This window comes from Erpetoichthys calabaricus, chromosome 2 (genome assembly GCF_900747795.2).
Source record: "Erpetoichthys calabaricus chromosome 2, fErpCal1.3, whole genome shotgun sequence".
Lineage (NCBI taxonomy): Eukaryota > Metazoa > Chordata > Cladistia > Polypteriformes > Polypteridae > Erpetoichthys > Erpetoichthys calabaricus.
In genome coordinates, this window is record NC_041395.2 from 197,659,782 (window position 1) to 197,684,495 (window position 24,714).

The following is a 24,714-nucleotide window of genomic DNA, read 5'->3' on the forward strand; positions in this document are numbered from 1 at the left end:
ACACAGTCTGATTCACCTCTATTACTGATTTTTATTCTCCTCCTCCATCCATCCATCCATTTTCCAACCCGTTGAATCCAAACACAGGGTTACAGGGGTCTGCTGGAGCCAATCCCAGCCAACACAGGGCACAAGGCAGGAACCAATCCCGGGCAGGGTGCCAACCCACCGCAGTATTCTCCTCCTTTCAATATAAATTCTGTTTATTTTATATAGGACTGACCTATTATATCATGGGGTAGGAGTGCAATTCTACTTTGCTATATTGTTTTATGTATCTGTGTTTAGATATATAATATTGCGGTGGTATCATCTATTGTATATTGTGTTGTTTAATTCTATGTTATGGTAGGTATATGGATGGAACACCAAGAGTAATTCCTAGCAACTAAGTTGACTAGCAATAAAGTTCAAAGTTCCATTCAGGTTCAAGTCAAATTAATTTCACACTTTATATTAAAGTGTTAAATTTTCCATACTTCCATTTTTTAATGTAGATTTTACTCTCCCCAGGATAGGCACACATGTTCCTTTTTCAATTATGAGCTAACACAAACTAGTAATTGATTTCACTTAATCGTACTTTCCATGGATGTTTCTTCTTTTAATGGTTAAACTTGCAAATCGCATTACAGTAATCCCTTGCTATATCGCGCTTCGCCTTTCGCGGCTTCACTCCATCGCGGATTTTATATGTAAGCATATTTAAATATATATTGCGGATTTTTTGCTGGTTCGCAGGTTTCTGCGGACAATGGGTCTTTTAATTTCTGGTACATGCTTCCTCAGTTGGTTTGCCCAGTTGATTTCATACAAGGGACGCTATTGGCAGATGGCTGAGAAGCTACCCAGCTTACTTTTCTCTTTCTCTTGCGCTGACTTTCTCTGATCCTGACGTAGGGGGATTGAGCAGGGGGGCTGTTCGCACACCTAGACGATACGGACGCTCGTCTAAAAATGCCGAAAGATTATCTTCACGTTGCTATCTTTTGTGCAGCTGCTTCCTGAAACGACATGCTGCACGGTGCTTCGCATACTTAAAAGCTCGAAGGGCACAAATTGATTTGTGCTTGAAAAACAAACTCTGTCTCTCTGTATCTCTCTCTCTCTCTTTGTCTGCTGCTGACGGAGGGGGTGTGAGCTGCCGCCTTCAACAGCTTTGTGCCGCGGTGCTTCGCATACTTAAGCCAAACAGCCCTATTGATTTGTTTGCTTTTCTCTCTATCTCTGTGACAGTCACTGCTCCTGACACACACTCCTTTGAAGAGGAAGATATGTTTGCATTCTTTTAATTGTGAGACGGAACTGTCATCTCTGTCTTGTCATGGAGCACAGTTTAAACTTTTGAAAAAGAGACAAATGTTTGTCTGCAGTGTTTGAATAACTTTCCTGTCTCTCTACAACCTCCTGTGTTTCTGCACAAATCTGTGACCCAAGCATGACAATATAAAAATAACCATATAAACATATGGTTTCTACTTCGCGGATTTTCTTATTTCGCGGGTGGCTCTGGAACGCAACCCTCGAGATGGAGGAGGGATTACTGTATTTAAATAAAACTCGTGTAGAAGTCATTATAGACCATTGAGTCCTGACACAGCTCCCATTACAACAGTAATCTGTACATACACACAACCTGTCATGTCATGTATTCAATTGAAACATTTGTTGGCGTGGGAATAAACTCTACTGCCAAACTATTACAATAAGGTAGTTCGGGAAGTTATTTGGGAAAGGACAACAGGAAATGCACACTCTTATCAGCATCTGGGTTCCAACTTCTCCTTTGCTTTTGTCCTTTTACGTTGCACCCAGTAAAACTGGCCAAGCTGAGACAACTAATTATTTTATTGATTTGAATAACAAACTGTGCTAATTCATGTTTTTCATTTTATTAACTCTAACTCACCGTTCGGTCTAAACAAAGCTGAATTTCGTTAACTCTCACTTTCAGTTCGACAAACTTTATCTGTATGGCATTACGAGATGACAAATTCTATAAATGTTAAACATACTTGTAAAGATGTAAACACTGCCTAAATCGCTGGAGCAAAAATTAAATAAAAGTAGAAACTATCCAGCATCACTTACATGGAAACAAGTTCTAATGAAAACGAGTAAGACAACGACTCATTCTCTCAATCTAGAAAAAACCAGCAGAGACTTCGGCTTTCTCCTTCACTGTACATTGAGACATTGGGTGACGAGGGGCGGGGTGTGCTAAATTTGATAAGCATTCCTCTTTCGTTTTACAAACGGTTTAACAAGAAGTGCATCGATTATCCACCCCTACTTGTTCAAACTTCACTCGACAGACAGGATGTACGGTAACTGACTCGGAGATGATGAAGACTAACTACATCCTGATCGACTCTCTGATTTGCTGTCACTTTACCAACGTTTCGGGTGTTTATTTATTTATTTAGTAATCCCTGAAGAGAGTGCGATTGACAGGCTGTAACGACACATTCACCAACACCATCGTTCACGCTCAAAATACTACAATTTTAAGGACGTCTACGAGCATGCATTTACCTGCGTTCCTCGTCCTCTTCGCACGTCTCCATATAAAATTCACCGCGATGTAGCGGCCTTCGCCCTGACTGCGGCACATATGTTTTTCCGGGAACCGTATCCCAGTGACCAATCATCTCCTGTGTTGTTTGGCCGTCAAAATGACTCCTCCCATTCGGTAAACAGTTGCGCACGCGTTATGGATAGAGTGGGAAAGAGTATTTATAGGGAGGTTTAGTTGGGAAGAAAGGTCCGTATGCATCTTGAAGATGGAGGTAATGGTTAAAATACAGTTGACAAAGGTAGAGTAATTGCTGAAGCTATTATCGCAGTAACATTCAGCCAAGTAATATAAACTAAAAGAGAACATAAGGTAAATCCTGTTCAGTGTATACTGATACCATTTTCTAAAAGGATACATATGCCCTGATGTTACATTGTAAATTAAACGACTAAATTCTAATCTTGGTCATAACTTAAACAATAATTAGAGAAGTACATTATTACATTTCTCGTGTATATACAACCATCTGTTGTAATCAACGTTGACTTTTAACATCTCCCAGCAAGTGGCAACATAGGTTCTGACGTATTGTTGCTTAACAGCAAACACCAGTGGCAGTAGGACCCATAATGTTGTTTCTTCGTTTTCCCCACCCATAGGTAAAAGTGCCAAAAACTAGGTCTGAATCGATCTTAAAACAGAAGTGGTCTTATGTTAAATTATAACTAAGTTGTGCTACATTTTATATAAAAATAAACAAAGGAGGCGGCGCAGTGGGTAGTGCTGCTTCCTCGCAGTTGGGAGACTTGGGGACCTGGGTTCGCTTCCCGGGTCCTCTCTGCGTGGAGTTTGCATGTTCTCCCCGTGTCTGCCTAGGTTTCCTCCGGGTGCTCCGGTTTCCTCCCACAGTCCAAAGACATGCAGGTTGTTAGGTGGATTGGCGATTCTAAATTGGCCCTAGTGTGTGCTTGGTGTTTGTGTGTGTCCTGCGGTGGGTTGGCACCCTGCCCGGGATTGGTTCTTGCCTTGTGCCCTGTGTTGGCTGGAATTGGCTCTAGCAGCCCCCGTGACCCTGTGTTCGGATTCAGCGGGTTGGAAAATGGATGGATGGATAAACAAAGGAAATTATTTAGCGTTTAACATTTTTCCAATGCCAAATGTAACCATGTTACTTCATTTAAACTTGTATTTTAAGAGTGCTTAGAATGACTAACAATCTACCTGAAATTAAAAAATTCTAAGTTTGAGAATAGCAAAATACTTTACAACTCTCAATTCAGTCTCAATTAAATAAAATAGTTATAGTCACTGGCAAACAGGAATGGGCTAGAGACAAAAGGAAGCAGTTATTGTATTCATGTTTAAAATATAAAGCCATTGGGAATAATACTTCCAAGTTCTCCATCTCATATATATTGCAACCAAATATGCTTTCCAATGAATAAGAAGCAGAATGTCAGAGTATAAATATAACATACCTTTTTATTGGTAGTGCCAATAAAGCAGTGTCTCAGTTTTCACATCATTTAAATCTTCCATCTGCACCTCCTTCTGAGGTTTGATCAGTTATATTTATTTTTATATAGGGTACCCCTCAATGAACTAGTTCACCATGATGAAGCTATTAAAGAGTGCTTCCTATCTTACTATATTTATTGCACTATGTTTCAGTGAAACACACAAACACAAAGTAGGAAGGAACGGCCAAGGGTCATCCAAAACAAAATGAGTATAAGGTATTGTAGGTGGCACATGGGATGGACAGGCACCTCGACAGGGAGTTGGGAAGATTCCTTTCACAGACAGAAGTCCTCGAATGGACAGAAAGGCTTCCTGGCCGAGACAAGGAAGGTGGTCACACCCAGACAAGGTTCCCTAATGGAAGAAAGGACATCCCAGCCAGAGAAGCCCTAGACAAATGGACAGGCGTCCTGACCAGGCACTTGTGTTAACACCTTCCCTGGCCGAGATGAAAGAAGACAGGGAAGGACTGTCTCTGAGGGGTGTTTAACCCCCGCAGGAGCTAGATGGCAGCAGCCCTCCATATCGGCACCCATTTGGGAACCCGCAGGGAATCCCGGGAGTTGTAGTCTGGCAGCACAGCCTTTCTGTTGTCCATGGGGGCTGCAAGAGGGCACTGCAGGGAAATGTACTCCTTATTACTTCTGTGTGACCCGGAAGTATCTCCAACGGACAGTAGCCCTGGCACCGGAAGTAGGCCCGTGTCCTCAATAAAAGAGACTGCACTCCCTTGTCCAGGTGAGTCGGAGCTGGGAGTAAGGAAGGCAACACTTACAGTAACTCTAGGAAGGCAGTGCAGTGCAGTGGAGAGAGGAGAGAAGAATAGAGTAGACGAGAGGTGAATTGGAGGAGAGATTACTTGTCCTTGTATTTTGTGCTTCAATTTGGAGGTATTTTGCAATAAACACACCATTTATTTGACCCCAGGACTGTCTGGTGTATTTGTGTTTGGGGTCTGGGGCTCACTGGGATAAAACTGAGGATGAAATGATTGTGAGGAATGCACAAATATGTATTTAGCAGAGATGCTCCTGATACAGTCCCATTAATAGTGTGCTGTCTGCAACACACTGAAATCTTTATTCTTGTTAATTCACACATTGAATTACAAAATTATGCACATATCATATCTGTATCTTCTTATGAGCATTAAGTGCCTGTGTCTACACTTAGAATGCTGTAACTAAGCAGTCAACTATCTGAGAAAACAAAGTGTACCTAATAAAGTTGCCTCCCATTAAATCGCATTTCCAAAAAAAAATATATATATTGTGGACACTAGGTTGTTGGTGTTGCCACTTAAACCCAACAGACAGACATGCAGGACAAGCACCAAGATATTTTTTAATTAGTTTCTTCCATTCCAGTGCCTCCAAAGCACCACAGCCACAATAAACACACAACTCAGCAATAAACACAATATTCTCTCTCCTCCACACTCCCAGCAAGCGTTGTCCACCTCCTCCCAACTCAGGCTCGGCTTGCTGGGTTCCCATCAGTCCTTTAAATAGTCTTTGACCCAGAAGTGCTTCTGTCCTTCCAACCACATGACTGTCTGGCACTTCCAGGTCTAATAAAGAACTAAGGAATTTCTGGGCTATAAGGAAAGAATATGTCCCCAGGTCCTTTGACAGCTTCTCCTGGCGGCACCCACGGCACGCAGCAGGACTGTGTGTCCGAACTCCATGTCCCATAATGCCCTGTGGGAATCCGGGGTACCACTGCAGTCCAGGGAAGCTGCCATCTAGCGTCTTGGGGGAGGCAGTATCCTAGAAAAGCTGCCTTCCCCGTCCTTCCTTCCATCTTAGGGGCGGGTTGAGCTGCCGGCCGTTTCTTACAATATATATATATACAGGTATTTTCGAATACTAACAAATATTTGCATAATGTAAGACAGCGTAAACAGAATAAATATTATTAAACAATCATCCATATTTTGAATAACTACAGGACTGTAGGAGCAAGAGCTTATGCCAGCAGCATCAAGTGCAAGTCAGGAATTATCCATTTATACCACTCAAACACAGGGTTCATTCAGAAATAGGGCTAAATTAGAGTCAATAAATATCCTCACATGTATATATTTGCGATGTATGAGAGAATAAAGTGCAGACACAAGGTGCATTTACATACTACATTCAATAACAAGTATCTAAACCCAGGTACCTGTAACTGTAAAGCAGCAATGGTAACAACTAGAGTGCTGTAGTGACCATATTAAATAATATTTAAAAGACAGAAAACCATTTTTGTAATTTATGTGGAGTGGACACTCTTTAAAAATATGTTATGACATATCATTGTGTTTGATATCTGTATATAGATAGATAGATAGATAGATAGATAGATAGATAGATAGATACTTTATTAATCCCAAGGGGAAATTCACATACTCCAGCAGCAAAAAATATTACATATACAGTATACATACGTATTATATGCATAAAAGAAAATCTTGAGATGAGACAAGACTATTGCCAAGAGATTTTTTCAAGTCCTGTCTTCCTCTCAAACATTTCAGGTTAACGGCCCATACCCACAGTCCTCTCACCTCTCATTCGTGTGAATGCTTTTGTCAGACATAGTTCCTGCACTTTCAGCTGTTATACATTTTCATGATCAAATTGGCAAATTGGTTAAATGCGTATCAATAGACTATGCTGAAAATAGTTGGTGGTGATGTTGCGGAAGATGAAAACATCAACTTACAATATCCCATAGACGATCTGCAACAATTAACACCGTCCAGTCTTCCACAGGCTGAATTACTGTTGAAAGAAGGATGTATTGTAATGTTATCGCATAATTTATGTATGAGTGATGGGCTATGAAATAGGACAAAATTAGTTGTATTCAAAATTGGTCGAACAATTCTGATATGTAAAATTTTAACAGGTGAGAAGAAAGGTAATGTAGTACATCTTTCACAGATAACATTAGACACCAAAGGAGATCTTGATATTCCATTTGTATTAAAACGTTTACAGTTTCCCGTTAGAATAGCTTTTGCTATGACAATTAACAAATCACAGGTACAAATATTCGAAAAAAATCGGTTTATTAGAGAGAAAGAAACGATATACACTCACGGGCAGTTATATGTTGTGTTGTCACGATGTAACTCAGAACATAGAATCAAAATTCAATGCGATATTGATGAAAGTTAATTGCAAATATTGTTTTTTACTGAAGTTTTACAGTAAAGTTTAAAAAGTATTTGCGTGTTAATTTCTAAACTAAACAGAATGAAAATGCATAACGCAACGAATACCTCTAACGCAAAATGAAACATAATTTTCTTTCAATTTATTACATTTTACTATTTTAATTACTTGCTGTAATGTAAAATAATTAGGTCTATTATGCATATGTAACAATTCCCATGAAAATAACAATCTTAAATTTTATATCCACTTCCCTGTACATGAGCGGCAGAGCTGCAAATTGGCTAGTGTGTAGCGCCTGCCCGGGGATTGGTGAGCGAAGCAAGCAGGTGACAGAGCCCCCTAGTATATATATAGAGATGTAGTCCAGTAATACAGCCCTGCTGGGGACAATTGGTGCCGCAAGAGGGCGCTGTAGGGAGATGCGCTCCCCAATTTATGGGACTTCCATATGACATGGAAATGCTCCCGGTTTCTCAATAAAAGGGACCGCACTCTCTTACCCAGGCGAGTCAGAGCTGGGAAGGTGTGAAGCAACACTTGGTTGGAGGAGGGCAGTGCACTGGTGAAACGAGAGGAGAATTGAATTGTGAGGAAATTGTGAGAAAGAGATTACTTGAACCTGTTATTTGTGCTAATTTTGAGGTATTTTGGTTAATAAATCACTCTTTGTTTGAACCGTTGTGTTCGTGTTTGGGGTTTGGGGCTTGACCCGGGGTTCCATTACTATATATATGTACTGGGGGTGAGACTCATGGTCACCAATGGCGTTCCAAGCCCCCTCGCTTTGCTCGCTATTGGTCCATGAGTATATTCCAACAGGTCAAAACTCTGGCCCTGTGATTTATTTACAGTTACAGCAAATGCTAAAACTGTTGGAAATCGTCGTCTATGCAAGATGAATAATAATCTATTTACTTAATACATGGAAGGAATATGACTTCTCCTGCATAATCACCAGTCTTGATTTTGATTTTGGTAATTGAATGTTTATGCAGTTTTACAATTTGTAGGTATGTGCATTACATACATTACATAAGCATTATTTGTCAACTGCTAGCACACAACTATACTTCTACTGTTCTTAACGGAGTGAAAGTATAGAAGGTATTTTGTTTGACATATACATGTTAAATTGGTTGTACTGACATAAGAGAATCATTGTTGTATTCTCCTAATGAAACAAAAAAATGATATATAGATGTATGCTATATGATATACAGTATTGAAGAAAAATGAGCATTCCATGAAAATGTCACATGAAAATCCAGATTATATATAATTTTATATAAATATGTTGCATGCTATTTTATACATCTATTTATATATTTAAATTGATTTATTTATTTAATTTTTATTTTTGGGTATTGTATTTTTGTCATCTATTCTAAGGAGACATGCAAGTAAGAATTCTTCTCATGACAATAAACTTGACTTGAATATAATAAATTCTACAAATAATTTTATAAATGTTTCTTAACAGAAATATATTAATTTATTTACTATTTAGGTAAACAATGATTACTGACAATTACAAATCACAGAAACATAAAGTTTTTTTTTACTTGATTAGTGTTACAATACACTTCACAAGAAAATAAAATTCACAATAAAAAATAAAAATTAAGAAATATGTATTATCTTCATCGTTCCTGCTGCATCCAGATATGAATAAATTACACTATCCTCCTCTGATTTATTATGTTGCCTGTTATGTTACCTGAGGAAATATTTTGAAGTATAAACTTTTAAAGCATTCACTCAAGTGCAAAAGTGCAGTTTTACATGAGCAAAATAACAGAATATTGGTATAATCTGTACAGGTTGATCTTATTGAATTGTTGCTTGATGCATAGTTGCAAAATGCAGCCAAACTCTTTGTTGCTAAAGGTTCAATTCACATTAATGAACTTCTTTTCAACAAATGCAAATTAAATTATGTGACACTCAATGGATGGTGTGTAAGTATCTCAGCTTATTCACAGGTTCTGTCCTATTAGGAACCTCCACTACAGAAAAAACCTATCCTTGATCTAAAATCTAGCTCCAGGTCAAGTTGCATTCACTTTATATGCCCTCTTTCAACAGAGAATATCATCCTAAGGCATTTTACAAGTTAAGGTACAAAATTGTATGCATGCATTGTTTTACAACTGGGCTACACTGCCTGTCAAAAAATTCACCTATGCCTATTTGACATAATTTCACAGCAGTAGACTATTTCTCTGTTTCATTTTATGCATAATCAATCCTTTTTCAGAACCCATTTTTCTGCTGAAGCATTGCAGGAAACCAGAGCCTATCCCAGAGCTCACTGGTATAAGTGTCCACAATCAAAATGAGGTATCTGTGCAGGATTGCTGGGTTCACACCTTATGTCAGGATAAGGAGCAAAACAGTAAAACAGGAGTACAGTAGAAACTTTTCTTGCTTAAACTGAGAGGAGCAAGTTCAGGTGTTTTGGTACCTTTGCCACCTAGGTACTTCCAAAAGAAAGCTGAGCACAGTCCACTGAGAGAAAGTCTAGGGGCAAACAAAGAAAAAGTGGGAGGATTGAATATCACTGCCTGCTAGGCGGCCTAAAAATTAGATAAGCATTGTATTGTCTGTGCAATTAGTATGTTTGACTCACACTAATTGAAGGGCTTGGAGAGTCAAGGTTTGGTCACTTGCATCTATGTATTTGGGCTAAACCTTCCTCATCTTCCTCAAATATTGGGGGACAGCTTGCATTTATCCATTTGCTAACTCAAACATCCCCAGTGGGATTCATCCTTACTGGCTGCCTCACATCCTAATATGGTATCTGCTCGGGTTAAGATCATAAAGTGCTGCAGAGAATGGTAAAGGAAGTATAGACTATTTCTGGCACCCACCTGCATTCTATTCGTCATAATGCAACAGTCACTGCCTTAGAAAGGCAAAAAGGGTTATTAAAGACCCCAGCCATCCTGCATAGCTTCTTTCCTTACTCCTCCCTTCTGGCAAAGAGTACAGGCACATTGGCACTCACACTAGTAGATTTAGGGGTTGTTTCTATCTAGAAGTCGTAAGTTTGCTGAACCGCCAATCATAAAATCATAAGAACAAACACTGTAACATAAACAGTGTGTTTAGGAATTGCAGTACCTTGCAACCCAAGGTAAGACAAATGACTTTCTTTTTTGAAGAGAATAAAAAGTTTTAGCAGTGCTAATGCAATTACAAAAGTTTCTCTAATAAACATTAGCATTTTAAACATGACTAATTAAGGATAAGCTAAAGGAGTTCACCATTAGGACTGCTATATCTTAATAATAAATTTAAAATCCATCATTTTAAACAGTAATTGCCATTAGCAACACGAGTTATTGTCTTGGATATATATTTATAAATAAATATAATAATATATTATAACAATGAATTAGTTTCTATCAAAAACTTGAAATTTTCCGGATGATTACTGACTTTTGAATTGAACGCTATGTTGAAGGCAACGTATAATGGAGTTTGACTACAAGATCCCGAATACCCTGCGCTTGAAGCTCATGTGATATATAGCGTCACTTGAAGTAGTGGGACTACAAGATCCGTGATCCTCTGCGTAACCATCAGTCTATTCTCCGGGGTGTTTTAGGCCTCTCGGCTGGGAAAACGATAGAGTAACAACATCATGAGCGAATCTGCATTTAGAAGTAACAACGAGGCCAACTTGAATACGGATCAAATTTCAGATGCCGTCGATAAAATTGACATGTCTCTTGGTAGGTAAGAACCGTTCGTTTTACAAAGCTCGGCGACTCAAGTTTGGGTTGCATCCCAACGTAAGTTGGCTAAGGCCTTTGGGCTCCTTATTTTCATTTGCCGAACCAGAGAGAGTAAAAGTAAACAGTGAATCCAGTATTTAGAAACGTAGTAGCAAACGGAAATTCTTCCACGTAAGGTGAACATGTCGAGTACGGTCGAATAAATGTGTGGGTATATCAATTGTACAGAAGCGGTGCATAGTTTTGTGGTTTGTTGGTGGGATGCGGCGGTCTGACATTAACTTGGAAAGGTATGCAAATACATGTAGAGGAAACTGGGGGTTCGAGTTTCTTAGGCACGGATTATTTCTGGGGCGATAGTTATTGATGATTTTTAAGCGGGCAGGGCCAATAAGGTCACCATTGTTGGTAAATTCCTACTTCTCTAAAATTGCAAGAATAACATCGAGATGAGGTTTTAAAGTTCCCTAGACGCTGTGTTTAGATGAAGTAGTATTCACGAACATTTTACGAAACTTGAAACGCGGAGAACACTATCGTTTGGTCAAGTTTTAGGTTTAGCCTTTTATATTTTAAAAGGTCGGTTTCCTTCCTTTTCTTAGGCTTCCAGTTAACCTCAGTCACCTAGAACTAAAATAATTATCCGTCATTTTCCTTGCTTATCGTTAATTTCCTATAGAAAAGTCGCACTTTTGCATGTGACCTTGCAGAAGAAATACCTGCTGTATCGACACAGTTTTAGAATCTTTTTCATAGCTTACAGTTTATTATTGTAACATTTTTAGATGTTTCATGTTCTTCCGCAGAAGGCTTGCAGCCCCACTATTTTTGGGTATGTGTCAAATGTTATTTCATAAATGGTACTCGCAAATTATGCTTAGGTTGTTGGATTGTTCGATTCTTAAAAGAATGGGGGTTCTGTGTAATAATGGGAGCACATTTATAGTAAGTCATTCAGAAGCTCAAATTTTGTTGATATTTTATAAATCCCAGCTCAATATTAGCAGTCAGTTTTATTCCCAAACACCCCATTTTTTTTTTTTTTTTTTTTTTTTTTGCAATTTGAGACAGAGCAATCGAGCGTCATGAGGTACCAAATGCATACTCAACGCCCGCATATTGCATTGGCATCTTTACACTCATGTTTTCAGGTAAAAGGAGATTGCTTGTACAAATTGACACTTTCTGTCCACAGTTCTTCTGTCCATGTTTATATAGCCTGTATTAATACTACAGCTTATTTATATATTTCAACATGTACTTGCTTACTCTGGGCCTAAAGGATTTCCTTCTTGTGGGCAATTAATACTCATAAGTATATTATTGTGAAGCTGGTAAATAGTAAGTAGCATAAAATTGTCAGCCTGAAATCTAACTGAATAAAAATCTCAGAATTTGCACTGCTATATTCAATATCAAGTCAGACTACAGATTCGTAAAACCAAGAGCGTTTTAGTTAGTGGATGAGGCCCTTTCCCTGTTTCAGTCACATTGTGGACACCAGAATAACATTTTTAAAAAGTAAAATCGATTAATTCATTATCTGACTTGACTGTCCAGCTCATTGGCAAGTGGAAAGAAACGTGTTACACATTTGTTTTTAATTACATACCTTTAAACAAAGGTGTAAAATATGCTGAAGCCTGCTTAAAAGCATTATTCCTTTTTTTTAATTTTAACACTGACAGCTGAGGGTAGGGAAGACTGCAGGGCCCTGCGGTATCCAGGGTGAACTTCTTCAGGCTGGTGGTAAGGATGTCCTGACATTGTAAGCAATCTTTGCTACCATTTGAGAGTTGGGTGTCATCCCAACTGACTGGAAAATGGGACTTATCATCCCAATCTGGAAAGGGAAGGGCGATTGGCTGGATTGCAGCAACTACAGGGGGATAACACTGCTCTCGGTACTTGGTGAGGTCTTGCTAGGGTCACCCTCAATATGCGGACAACAATACAAATTTCATACCGGATCGGTCGAGCCCCGGGTTAACAACAGCCAACAGGGTGCTGGCGGAAATTGGGCTACCGTTGGCTGAAGGAGAAGAGGGGGGGAGACATGTCCGGAGGCAGGAGGAGGAGGAAAGTAAAGAGTGGAACTGAGGGTAGGAACTCTGAATGTTGGCAGTATGACTGGTAAGGGGAGAGAGTTAGCAGATATGATGGAAAGAAGGAAGGTTGATATATTGTGCATGCAAGAGACTAAATGGAAAGGGACTAAGGCCAGGTGGATTGGAGGTGGATTCAAATTGTTCTATCATGGTGTGGATGGGAGGAAAAATGGGGTAGGAGTTATTCTGAAGCAACATTATGTCAAGAGTGTTTTGGAGTTGAAAAGAGTGTCAGGCAGAGTAATGATTATGAAGCTGGAAATTGGAGGTGTGGTGATGAATGTTGTTAGTGCATATGCACTGCAAGTTGGGTGTGCAATGGGTGAGAGAGATGATTTTTGGAGTGAGTTGGATGAAGTGATGAACAGTGTACCCAAGGGACAGAAAGGGTGATTGGAGCAGATTTCAATGGGCATTTTGGTGAAGGGAACAGGGGAGATGAGGAGGTGATGGGTAGGTATGGTGTCAAGGAGAAGAATGAAGAAGGTCAGAGGATAGTGGATTTTGCCAAAAGGATGGACATGGCTGTGGTGAATACGTATTTTAACAAGAGGGAGGAACATAGGGTTACGTACAAGAGTGGAGGAAGATGCACACATGTAGATTACATCCTATGCAGAAGAGTTGATCTGAAGGAGACCGAAGACTGCAAAGTGGTGGCAGGGGAAAGTGTAGTTAAGCAGCATAGGATGGTGGTCTGTAGGATGACGTTGGAGATCAAGAAGAGAGAGTGCGGGCAGAGCCAAGGATCATATGATGGAAGTTGGAAAAAGGAAAACTGCAAGATTGAGTTTAGGGAGGAGGTGAGACAGGCACTGGGCGGCAGTGAAGAGTTACCAGACAGCTGGGAAACTACAGCAGATGTAGTAAGGGTGACAGCAAGAAGGGTGCTTGGCGTGACATCTGGAAAGAGGAAGAATTAAAAGGAAACCTGGTGGTGGAATGAGGAAATACAGGAGAGTATACAGAGGAAGAGAATGGCAAAGAAGAAGTGGGATAGTCAGAGAGATGCAGAAAGTAGACGAGTACAAGGAGATAAGGTGCACATTGAAGAGAGGTGGCGAAGGCTAAAGAAAAGGCGTATGATAAGTTATATGAGAGGTTGGACACTAAGGAGGGAGAAAAGGACCCGTACCAATTGGCTAGACAGAGGGACCGAGCTGGGAAAGATGTGCAGCAGGTTAGGATGATAAAGGATAAGATGGAAACGTACTCACAAGCGAGGAGATTGTGTTGAGCAGATTGAAAGAGTACTTTGAGAGGCTGATGAATGAAGAGAGAGAGAAGAGGTTGGATGATGTGGAGATAGTGAATCAGTAAGTGCAACGGATTAGCAAGGAGGAAGTAAGGACAGCTATGAAGAGGATGAAAAATGGAAAAGCTGTTGGTCCAGATGACATACCTATGGAAGCATGGAGGTCTTTAGGAGAGATGGCAGTGGAGTTTTTAACCAGATTGTTTAATGGAATCTTGGAAAGTCAGAGGATGCCTGAGGAGTGGAGAAGAAGTGTACTGGTGCCAATATTTAAGAATAAGGGGGATATGCAGGACTGCAGTAACTACAGGGGAATGAAATTGATGAGCCACAACATGCAGTTATGGGAAAGAGTAGTGGAAGCCAGGTTAAGAAGTGATATGATGATTAGTGAGCAGCAGTATGGTTCCATGCCAAGAAAGAGCACCACAGATGCAATGTTAGCTCTGAGGATGCTGATAGAGAAGTTTAGAGATGGCCAGAAGGAGTTGCATTGCGTCTTTGTGGACCTGGAGAAAGCATATGACAGGGTGCCTTGAGAGGAGCTGTGGTATTGTATGAGGAAGTCGGGAGTGGCAGAGAGGTATGCAAGAGTTGTACAGGATATGTACGAGGGAAGTGTGGCAGTGGTGAGGTCTGCGGTAGGAGTGATGGGTGCATTCAAGTTGGAGGTGGGATTACATCAGGGATCATCTCTGAGCCCTTTCTTATTTGCAATGGTGATGGAAAGGTTGACAGACGAGATTAGATAGGAGTCCCTGTGGACTATGATGTTTGCTGATGACATTATGATCTGTAGCGATAGTAGGGAGCAGATTGAGGAGAGGTGGAGATATGCTCTAGAGAGGAGAGGAATGAAGGTCAGTAGGAACAAGACAGAATACATGTGTGTAAATGAGAGGGAGGTCAGTGGAATGGTGAGGATGCAGGGAATAGAGTTGGCGAAGGTGGTTGAGTTTAAATACTTGGGATCAACAATACAGAGTAATGGGGATTGTGGAAGAGAGGTGAAAAAGAGATTGCAGGTAGGGTGAAATGGGTGGAGAAGAGTGTCAGGAGTAATTTGTGATGGACGGGTATCGGCAAGAGTGAAAGGGAAGGTCTACAGGATGGTAGTGAGACCAGCTATGTCATATGGGTTGGAGACGGTGGCACTGACTAGAAAGCAGGAGACAGAGCTGGAAGTAGCAGAGTTAAAGATGCTAAGATTTGCACTGGGTGTGACGAGGATGGATAGGATTAGAAATGAGTACATTAGAGGGTCTGCTCAAATTGGATGGTTGGGAGACAAAGTCAGAGAGGTGAGATTGCGTTGGTTTGAACATGTGCAGAGGAGAGATGCTGGGTATTTTGGGAGAAGGTTGCTAAGGATAGAGCTGCCAGGGAAGAGGAAAAGAGGAAGACCTAAGGGAAGGTTTATGGATGTGGTGAGAGAGGACATGCAGGTGATAGGTGTAACAGAGCAAGATGCAGAGGACAGAAAGATATGGAAAAAGATGATCTGCTGTGGCAACCCCTAACGGGAGCAGTTGAAAGAAGAACGAGAAGTCGTCTACCATCAACCGCATCTTAGCACTAGGGTTCTCATGGAGTGCAAAGCGAATATCTTCAGTTTCTTTGTAGCCTTTGTCGATTTTTATAAAGTGTTCGTCTCAGTTGATCGAGCTGCCATGTGTAGACATCCTGAGATTTCGATGGAAATCTCAAAAGTTGCTGGATATCATGGCTGGCCTGTGCACTGGTACTGTGAGTGCTGTGCAGAGTGGAGGCAGAACCTCTGCGTTTTTCCCAGTTGATTCTGGGGTTTGTCAGGGTTGTGTTCTTGCTCTGATTCTGTTCAGTGCTTGCATTGACTAGTTGTTGGACAAGGTCGTGGGGTCCAGTGGCTGTGGGGCATCTGTTGGCGGAGAAAGATGATCTTGAATTTGGTGATGATGTTGTGATCTTCACAGAGTCAATGGAGGCTCTGATTGGGGCACAGCCATCAGCAGGGTGTCTGTCTGCGGAGAGAGTATCAACCTTCTCAATAGGCATTCATGTCTCTGGTGACTTCTCTGGTGCTAAACAGAATCCGGAGTTGTTTCATTGTGTGGTGGGTGTGGCAATGTGCTGTAACCGTGCATGCTCCCCAACCTGACCTGACTGATAACAATATGCTTAACACTAGGATTACCAGAGCCTACAAAAAAACTTGTGAATCCGGCCCACCTTAAATCCCTTCGCACCTCTCTGTCAGCCTCTTTTGTCTTCTAAATGTGTCGATAAGCCCAAGCAGCCTGCTATACTACCCCCCCCCCCGCCTCAGAATGGGCAAGAAGTTCTCCCAGTGCCTGCCTTGATTGATTATCTGGGAGTGAGCTACCCAAAATTGTAAGAGGAATTCATTTGATGTGTATTTTGTTTCTACAACAATCTTTGTAAACACAGCATTAAAACAGAAACATTTTCCATGTTTTAGTAATAAATAACAAAATGTAGACATGAACTATATAAAGTGTGAAGGCTGACGGCCAAATATCAAATAAACACTTTCACAAAAGGTGCAAGTACGATATCGCAGCTTCCGTGGTGCAGTGGTAAGATCCGCTGACTTATAATCCGGAGGTCGCGAGTTTGAAACCGGCTCACCGGCAAATTTACCGTTTTGGGTAGTGAGCTGCTCTTATTGTTAATATTATACAATAAAAACATACATTTGATTTGTGTCTGTAACAGCCGGTGTAAATTTATAGTACTTGTAAAAGTTAGCATTTTTTTTTTTTCACTTTTTTTCTCTCGATCACGATACAACACCCCACCTCCCCGCCCCAGATCTGACACGGTTACTTTTTATCTGAAACTGTGAATAGCTGTAGATGTGAGTGGTGTTTTGAGATAATGGAACTTGAAATTCTCTGATCTGGATGGATAAAAGCTGACACACAAACGCTGGTGAATGTGTCGCCTTCGTATCTCACCGTCACTTGAATTTTTTTTTTTTTTTTTTTTTATACAGTTTTATTGAGTGTTCCTGCTCATGCTGAATTAGTATGCACCTTATGGTCCATGATGTCAAAGCTGCACTGACAAAAGGAAAAAAAGACACATAGGTATATATAATATTTGGAATAACTAATTTTATGACCTATATAGTACATTTCGGAAGACATTGTGGCACTGATGCAACATTATTCATATTTATTCACACGCCTTCTTGTGCTTATAATCAGTGACCGCGTTTTTTTTTTGTTTTTTTTTTTTCTGATCTTGCCAGTGTTCACTTTTGGGTGCACAGTACTGTTTCTTTTGTACTCCAGGACATGCAGAGGAAAGAACAGTACAGAGAGGTCAGTTCCGCGCTATATGCAATCATCAGATTTAAATGTTAACTGTTCCTACACACCCAAGGACCATCCTAACATTTGAATTTGATGATTGCATATAGCGCGGAATTTAACAATGATAGCATTGTGTAACTTTATAACTTATGATAGTTAAAATAAAACACAGATTTACAGTTAAGCAAATATTTTATTTCCATCCTCCTAAAATAATTTTTATATTTGTAGTCTACTTTGCGTTGTACTTTTCCTTGCATGCTTTATACTGAAAAACATACTAATGATACTAATATTATTAAAACTATTCAAAACTACACATTTAAAATTATATGTAAATAAACGTTTAAATTATAATATACATGTATATCATTGGGCACAACATTAAAATCACTCGCAGGTGATTGTTGTTATGATGGCACCTGTTAAGAGGTGGGATATATATTTGTCAGCAAGTAAACAGTCAGTTATTGAAGGTAATGTATTGGAATTGGGTAAAATGAGCAAGCATAAGGATCTGAGTGACTTTGACAAAGGACAAGTTTTGATGGTTAGACGACTGGGTCACGGTGGTGTGGCAGAAGTGCTGTTGCCTTGCAGCAAAAGGGTCACATCCCCTGCCTGGATGGAGTCTGTTGTCCTGGTGGGTTTCTTCCGCGTGCTTAAGTTTCTTTCCAAAGGCATGCAGGTTAGGGGATTTGGTAATGCTAAATTGATGCTACTAGTGTATGTGTGTGTGCTTGTATTCACCCTGGTGTCCAACCCTAGGGTTGTTCTGCCTCACACTCAATGCTAGCTGGGACGGGCGCGACCCCTTACTGCTAAACAGCAGCGCTACTGCTATGTCCCCATACCCCAACATGTTTAATTATTAACAGTATACATTATTTAAATTAACATACTTTAATTTCATCTTGAAAATGGTATCAAGTATACATCTTAGTATTCTAAAATGTTCAGAGATCTTGCAATATCATGAATATAATGTATTCTGTATGGAAATCACTGCCTGCTTGCTTCTGCCAGTGTTAAGAGAAAGCCTGTTTAAGAAGCATGTAGCGTTTTAACAACTGGTTCGAGGAATGCTTAGAATATGAAGCATTTAATGTGCTACTTAAATAACTAGCAAATGGCTCTTACACAGGTAAATTAAAGTTGCATTGAATATTTGCCTATACAGTAATCCCTCCTCCATCGCGGGGGTTGCGTTCCAGAGCCACCCGCGAAATAGGAAAATCCGCGAAGTAGAAACCATATGTTTATATGGTTATTTTTATATTGTCATGCTTGGGTCACAGATTTGCGCAGAAACACAGGAGGTTGTAGAGAGACAGGAACGTTATTCAAACACTGCAAACAAACATTTGTCTCTTTTTCAAAAGTTTAAACTGTGCTCCATGACAAGACAGAGATGACAGTTCTGTCTCACAATTAAAAGAATGCAAACATATCTTCCTTTTCAAAGGAGTGCAAAGCAAGCAGTCAAAAAAAAAATCAATACGGCTTTTTGGCTTTTAAGTATGCGAAGCACCGCCGGTACAAAGCTGTTGAAGGCGGCAGCTCACACCCCCTCTGTCAGGAGCAGGAAGACAGAGAGAGAGAGATAGAGAGAGATAGCGAGAGACAGATAAAAAAAAATCAATACGTGCCCTTTGAGCTTTTAAGTATGCGAAGCTCCGTGCAGCATGTCCTTCAGGAAGCAGCTGCACACAGCCCCCCTGCTCACACCCCCCTACGTCAGCGCAAGAGAGAGAGAGAGAGAGAGAGAGAAAGTAAGCTGGATAGCTTCTCAGCCATCTGCCAATAGCGTCCCTTGTATGAAATCAACTGGGCAAACCAACTGAGGAAGCATGTACCAGAAATTAAAAGACCTATTGTCCGCAGAAACCCGCGAAGCAGCGAAAAATCCGCGATATATATTTAAATATGCTTACATATAAAATCCGCGATGGAGTGAAGCCGCGAAAGGCGAAGCGCGATATAGCGAGGGATCACTGTATATTAGTGCATAGTCTATGGGAGGTTCTTATAACCCCCACAAGCTGAATTGAATTGGTATATTCAATTTCTTGTCTATCTGACTACAGATTAGTCTTGGTTAGTGACCTGCCTTGCTGTGTGTAAGGCATCGAGGTCGCTGTGTGTTACGTGCCCAATAGTATGAAAGTTAACATGCTGTACTGAACGTGCAGTGCCGTATGTTTAGAGCATAGTGTAGGCGAAGTAAAGCATCTTTAAGTATAGAAACAACTGAAGTTTGACAAGAAGTGCTAAGTTTAGAGAAGACATTTTTTCCAATTTTTTTGCCTTCTGTGTGTGTAACAACCTTTTTTTCTTTATTCTTGTGTAGTCTAGTTGCTTTGAATTTTCACCAAATCTTTTAAAACAAACTTTTGGATTTCTTTTGTCACGCGTTTGACCCATGCTTGATCCTGATTTACACACCAGCAGCTACAACTAGACTTTCTCAAACCCCATCGTAAAAAAACATCGATTTGTAAGGTGAAGTGTACGATGACCTACTCTAATGACGAAACAAACTATGAGATTAAATTGGAAATTTTGAGATTAAAGGACCTCCATTTTGCATTTGCAGATACTCTCTTTTTTTTTTTTTTTTTTTTTTTTTTTTTTTTTTTTTTTTTTTTTTTTTTTTTACACTTTTTCCTTTCTCTTTTAGTAACACTGAATGGAAGGTGCTATTTATATTGATCTACATATTCAAATAGGTGAATTTTGGCATGAGTCAGGGTGTGGTTATAGTCACATTAGTTTGCTTTAAAATTCACGTTGATTGGGATTTATAAAGGGAAAAGTGTGTAGAACTTTGCTTATGAACAGTTTTATGCATTGGAGTTTGTGCGTATGCACATTTCTAGCTTTGTCCATATGCCATGTTTTAGTGTGAATTCTGTGCCGTACATTATACATAAGGCCCCAGTTCTTGTGTGATGTTATCAGTATGTAGTGGCTTATACCTACCCAAAGTGGTCTGAGGAAAAACAAATGGTGAACCAATGACAAGGTCATGGACGCCCAAAGCTAATTGATGAGCATGGGGAGTTAAGGCTATCCCATCTGGTCCAGTCCTACAGAAGAGCTACCGTAGCACAGAATGCTAACAACATAATGCTGTCCATAAGAAAATGGTGTTGGAACACACATTACATCTCCACTTGCTATGTAGCCGCAGACTAATCGGAGTGCCCTGAGCGCAAGAACTGGACCATGGAGCAATGGGGGAAAATGGCTTGGTCTGATGAATCATGTTTGTTTTTTTTTTAAGATCATGTGGACAGCTGCGGTACGTGTGCGTCATTAACCTGTGGAAGGGATGGCAGCAGGATAAACTATTGGAAGAAGGCAAGTTGGTGTGATGCTCTGAGCAATATTCTGCTGGGTATCCTTGGGCCCTGGAATTCATGTGGATTTTACTTTGGCACATACTACTTACCTAAAGATTGTTGCAGACACGTACATCAGTTTATGACGGTGGCATTTCTGGAGATTATTGCTTCGATTCATATTGCAGCATGTCACAGAGGTGACTAAAAAGAGTGATACGGTGCAAGGTATTGTGCGATCAGGAGTTTGTGAGTGTATTGGCTACCCCCCTAATCAACTTATTGTTTCAATATGATGCATTGCCCAGTGCACCAGGAAGATGGCTATGAAGGGTAATGCGATTTGAAGTGTGGTATCCCATGTTCACTGAAAAGTCTCAAGTCCAAACTACTAATAGATTTGTAAGATGTTGCCAGTGCTTGTGCTCAACCAATCAGCACAATTTATCACCCTAGCCCACCAGTGATAGTTCCTAGTTGAACAAAAATACATACTCTGGAGGAGGAGCTAAAAAATAAACCACAAAGTACTTGAAGCCACAAATGGCCATAATTTGTGTAGTGGGAATGCAGCAGAAGTTCCAGAGTTTCAAAAAGTCCTTGGTTCCTGAGAAGTTCCTTTGGTGGGAAAGTGCCTAAATTCATGAGCGGAGGTGCAGTTTGGCATTGGCTATACATCATGTGCAACAGCAGCTCCAATTTAGAGATCTTGTCAAGAGGCTCAGACTTTTGAAATGTGGCTCCACATTGAACTCTTAAATATTTTCCAAGCTATAGAGGAATTTGGACATCTGGCACTATAATGTGTTGATATAGTGCTTGTTTCTAATGTGGCTGATATAGACTCCAGCCACCCACAACCCTGAATATATTCAGTATGCTGAGTAGATTATCCTTCCGACATTGCATCACAGGAATAATAAAATGTATGTTAAATTTCTAAAAATGAAATTACCGACGTGTAAGGAGATCACCCTTTAGACATTCACCCACTCAGAATAATATGATGACCATAGAATATCTAAAAACTTAGCACCCCCTATATTTCTAGTATCAAGCCTTGATCACTTACCCATTATTATGCTCCCTCTCACCACCCATTTCTCTTGTCTTGACCACAGATTCTGACAAGTGAACCTAACTGTGAATTAAGCTACTTATCTCAGTGTGAATTCTAACCAGTTAATTTTGCAATGAGAGCACCTTTATAATTAAAGTAGGAGAATTGAAATAGCGGTTCTTTGACCTTTAAAAGTTTTATCATTTTAATGGTGGTGTAAAAATAAAACTTCAAAATATGTAGATAGTTGTCAGTCTCTAAAATTGTTTATATTCTTACTTTTTTGCCTTATTTTAGTGAAAAACCATCAGCAATGAAACATTAATGACATCCATTCTCTAACATATTTATTCTCCACACAGTCTTACTACTGAGATAGGCAATATTCTAATTTGAATGTTCAGAAGTTAAGGATTGTGGCATCTTAAAGCTGGAATGAATTGTAATCTACATACATACCTCTAATACAAATAGTTGTCATGCAATGTCCACATAGGTGAAAGGGGATGTGGGGTAAAGGCAGCTTTCTTTTCTGAGTATCTCAAAAGTTAAAAATTATGGCAATGTAAAACTGCAGTGAACTGTGATATACAGACATTCCTCTAATAGGAACAGGGTTTATTAAAGATTTTCATTGATGCATTAGCAACAGTAACTCCAGTCTGTTTCTTATCCACATGTTAATTTGAGCTAACATTCGACTCTTTTCCAATTTTAAAATATCTAAAGGTAAGAATGGTGGCCTTATTAAATTTAGGTTAATTAAAATCTGTGGGCACATCCTTAATAGGAGCCCCATTTAAATATTTGAGATTTGTCACTGTTTCAGGAATATTAACCTTCACATGCCCCTTCTGTACAAGAGTTAGACTTTTAAGAGTGCATCGGGAATTGAGTATATGTAAAAACAAAACAAAACAAAAAAAATTTCCTGTATCATTATTCATATTTAGTTACAGAACATCCATAGACTTGCTTACTTGAAAGTGGAATACAGTGTCATTGAAGTCTGTTTGTTGATAATTGGTATTTAATATTTATTTTAGTGTGTGTCATATTTTATTTTCACTTTCATGAGTACTTTGGATAAATTATTCTGAATTCTATGATTTGCAAGTAGTTATATTTATTCAAAATGTATCTTCTGCTTTTTACATGAATTATGATCATTACTTGATCTCCCTTTTTTGATATATTCTTGTATCCTGCTTCTTGTCTTTCTGTTTAACTAACTTCATTTTCACTTCTATTTGTTTTTGAGCAAATAAATCTAGTGATGTTTCATAATGTTAAAAATGTGAAGTTGCAGGGAATATTTTCCATGGACTCCATTTTATAAATGGTTGCATATGCCCCTATACCTTCTATACAGAAGGGGTGTGTTCAAGGTTGTGGCAGCATAAACCAGCTAACCTTATGTTCTGAGATATTCAAATTAGAAGAAAGCTTATCTCTGCAGGTCACGGTTAAGGCTGGTGAAGACACAAATGGGGCTAAAGTTTGGGAAAGTTGCTTGTATTGTGAAGCAAATGTCTTATGTTTCATCCATATTATTAAACTTGGGTGGATTAAAATCTATGAACACAAGTTTTAATATTTCCAAAACCCTACCCTGTTAAGATATTAAAACTGGAAAGGTGCTTATTGTTCATCTGAGGAACATGTGGTGAATATTCATTCTGGGGATAGTGTGTCTTAATTCAGCAAAATGAGTCATATAAGGGTGACTCCTACTCTTGGAGAATCATCTGTAGCTTAAAACTCTCACCTGGTTTTATGCTACCACAATCCTTAACTTTGAGTTCTTCTAATTACAAAAAGGCCAATGTGTAGAATAGGCATGTTGGGGTTACCTTTGCTATTACAGCAACCTAACGTAGATATCTAACTAACAGCAATTTCTAGTAGATTGTGCTCCCACAATCCTTTGGTTCTGAAATATTCAAATAAGACGACCTATATCAGCAAGTCACAGTTGGTTAAGGCAAGCTTCACGGAAGGCACATTAGAGACTAAGGTTTGGGAAAGCTGACTTTCTTGTAATGCTTTTGGACCTCTTCTTCATAGATGACATAATCAAGCTGAACAGGAGAGAGCAAAGATTTGCCAGAACGAATGGCATGGCACAAAACTGGCACAGAGGACCATGGCTACAGAAAGGAATTCCTAGGAAAGGACCACAGCAAACCAAAAGTAAGCATATTCCCCTGAATTATGCAAACTGTGTTTGTCTTTTAGCTTGAATATTAGTTATTGTTTCAATTGTTAGTCTTTGAGTTTTACCCATTAATTTTGTCATTTTTGAAACATGTCCGATTGAGTGCCTACATTTATTCAAAGGGCAGATTTACCTAGTTAAATACTGTTAAGGAAAATTTAACTGTTTGCTTTCCCCTTCTCTTGGTCCATTAGGAATTGGCTTCAACAGGTTTGGCATCAGGGGACGACGACTTCAGCCACCATCTAGGCGGCGCCCTCAGGGAGTCTTAACAGGTTTGGCTTTGCGGAAGGCTCAGCCACTGAACAAAGGAATTAGTCCACTGAGTAGACCAGCTTTTCATATGATGGTGAGAAACTGATCACCCAGTGCTTTATTACTTATGATGAACCTCAAGAATAACTTTTGACTTGAAAAACACCAATAATTATGTTTCCCATGGGCAATTGTGGTCTGAAGTAAA

The 24,714-nt window shown here is 39.7% G+C and overlaps 2 protein-coding genes across 6 annotated transcripts in view; one reads left to right on the forward strand and one right to left on the reverse strand.

The window, feature by feature from the left end:
- rubcn (rubicon autophagy regulator) overlaps positions 1-2,684 on the reverse strand; it is a 44,074-nt gene extending 41,390 nt beyond the window's left edge. For all 3 annotated transcript variants that reach the window (XM_028794952.2, XM_028794953.2, XM_028794951.2), the window contains exon 1: positions 2,536-2,684. In XM_028794952.2, coding sequence (XP_028650785.1) covers positions 2,536-2,651 — 116 coding nt within the window. In that variant the 5' untranslated portion in view covers positions 2,652-2,684. The remainder of the gene's footprint in view (positions 1-2,535) is intronic.
- Positions 2,685-10,761: 8,077 nt separating this feature from the next.
- The window catches only part of LOC114646661 (UAP56-interacting factor-like), a 54,959-nt gene continuing 41,006 nt past the window's right edge, over positions 10,762-24,714 (forward strand). The window contains exons 1-4 of one of the 3 annotated variants that reach the window (XM_028794954.2): positions 10,762-10,950; positions 20,916-20,992; positions 24,101-24,226; positions 24,446-24,600. In XM_028794954.2, the coding sequence (XP_028650787.1) occupies positions 10,856-10,950; positions 20,916-20,992; positions 24,101-24,226; positions 24,446-24,600 (453 nt within the window). In that variant the 5' untranslated portion in view covers positions 10,762-10,855. The remainder of the gene's footprint in view (positions 10,951-20,915; positions 20,993-24,100; positions 24,227-24,445; positions 24,601-24,714) is intronic. The other 2 variants (XM_051923061.1, XM_051923060.1) reach the window with 2 other exon arrangements.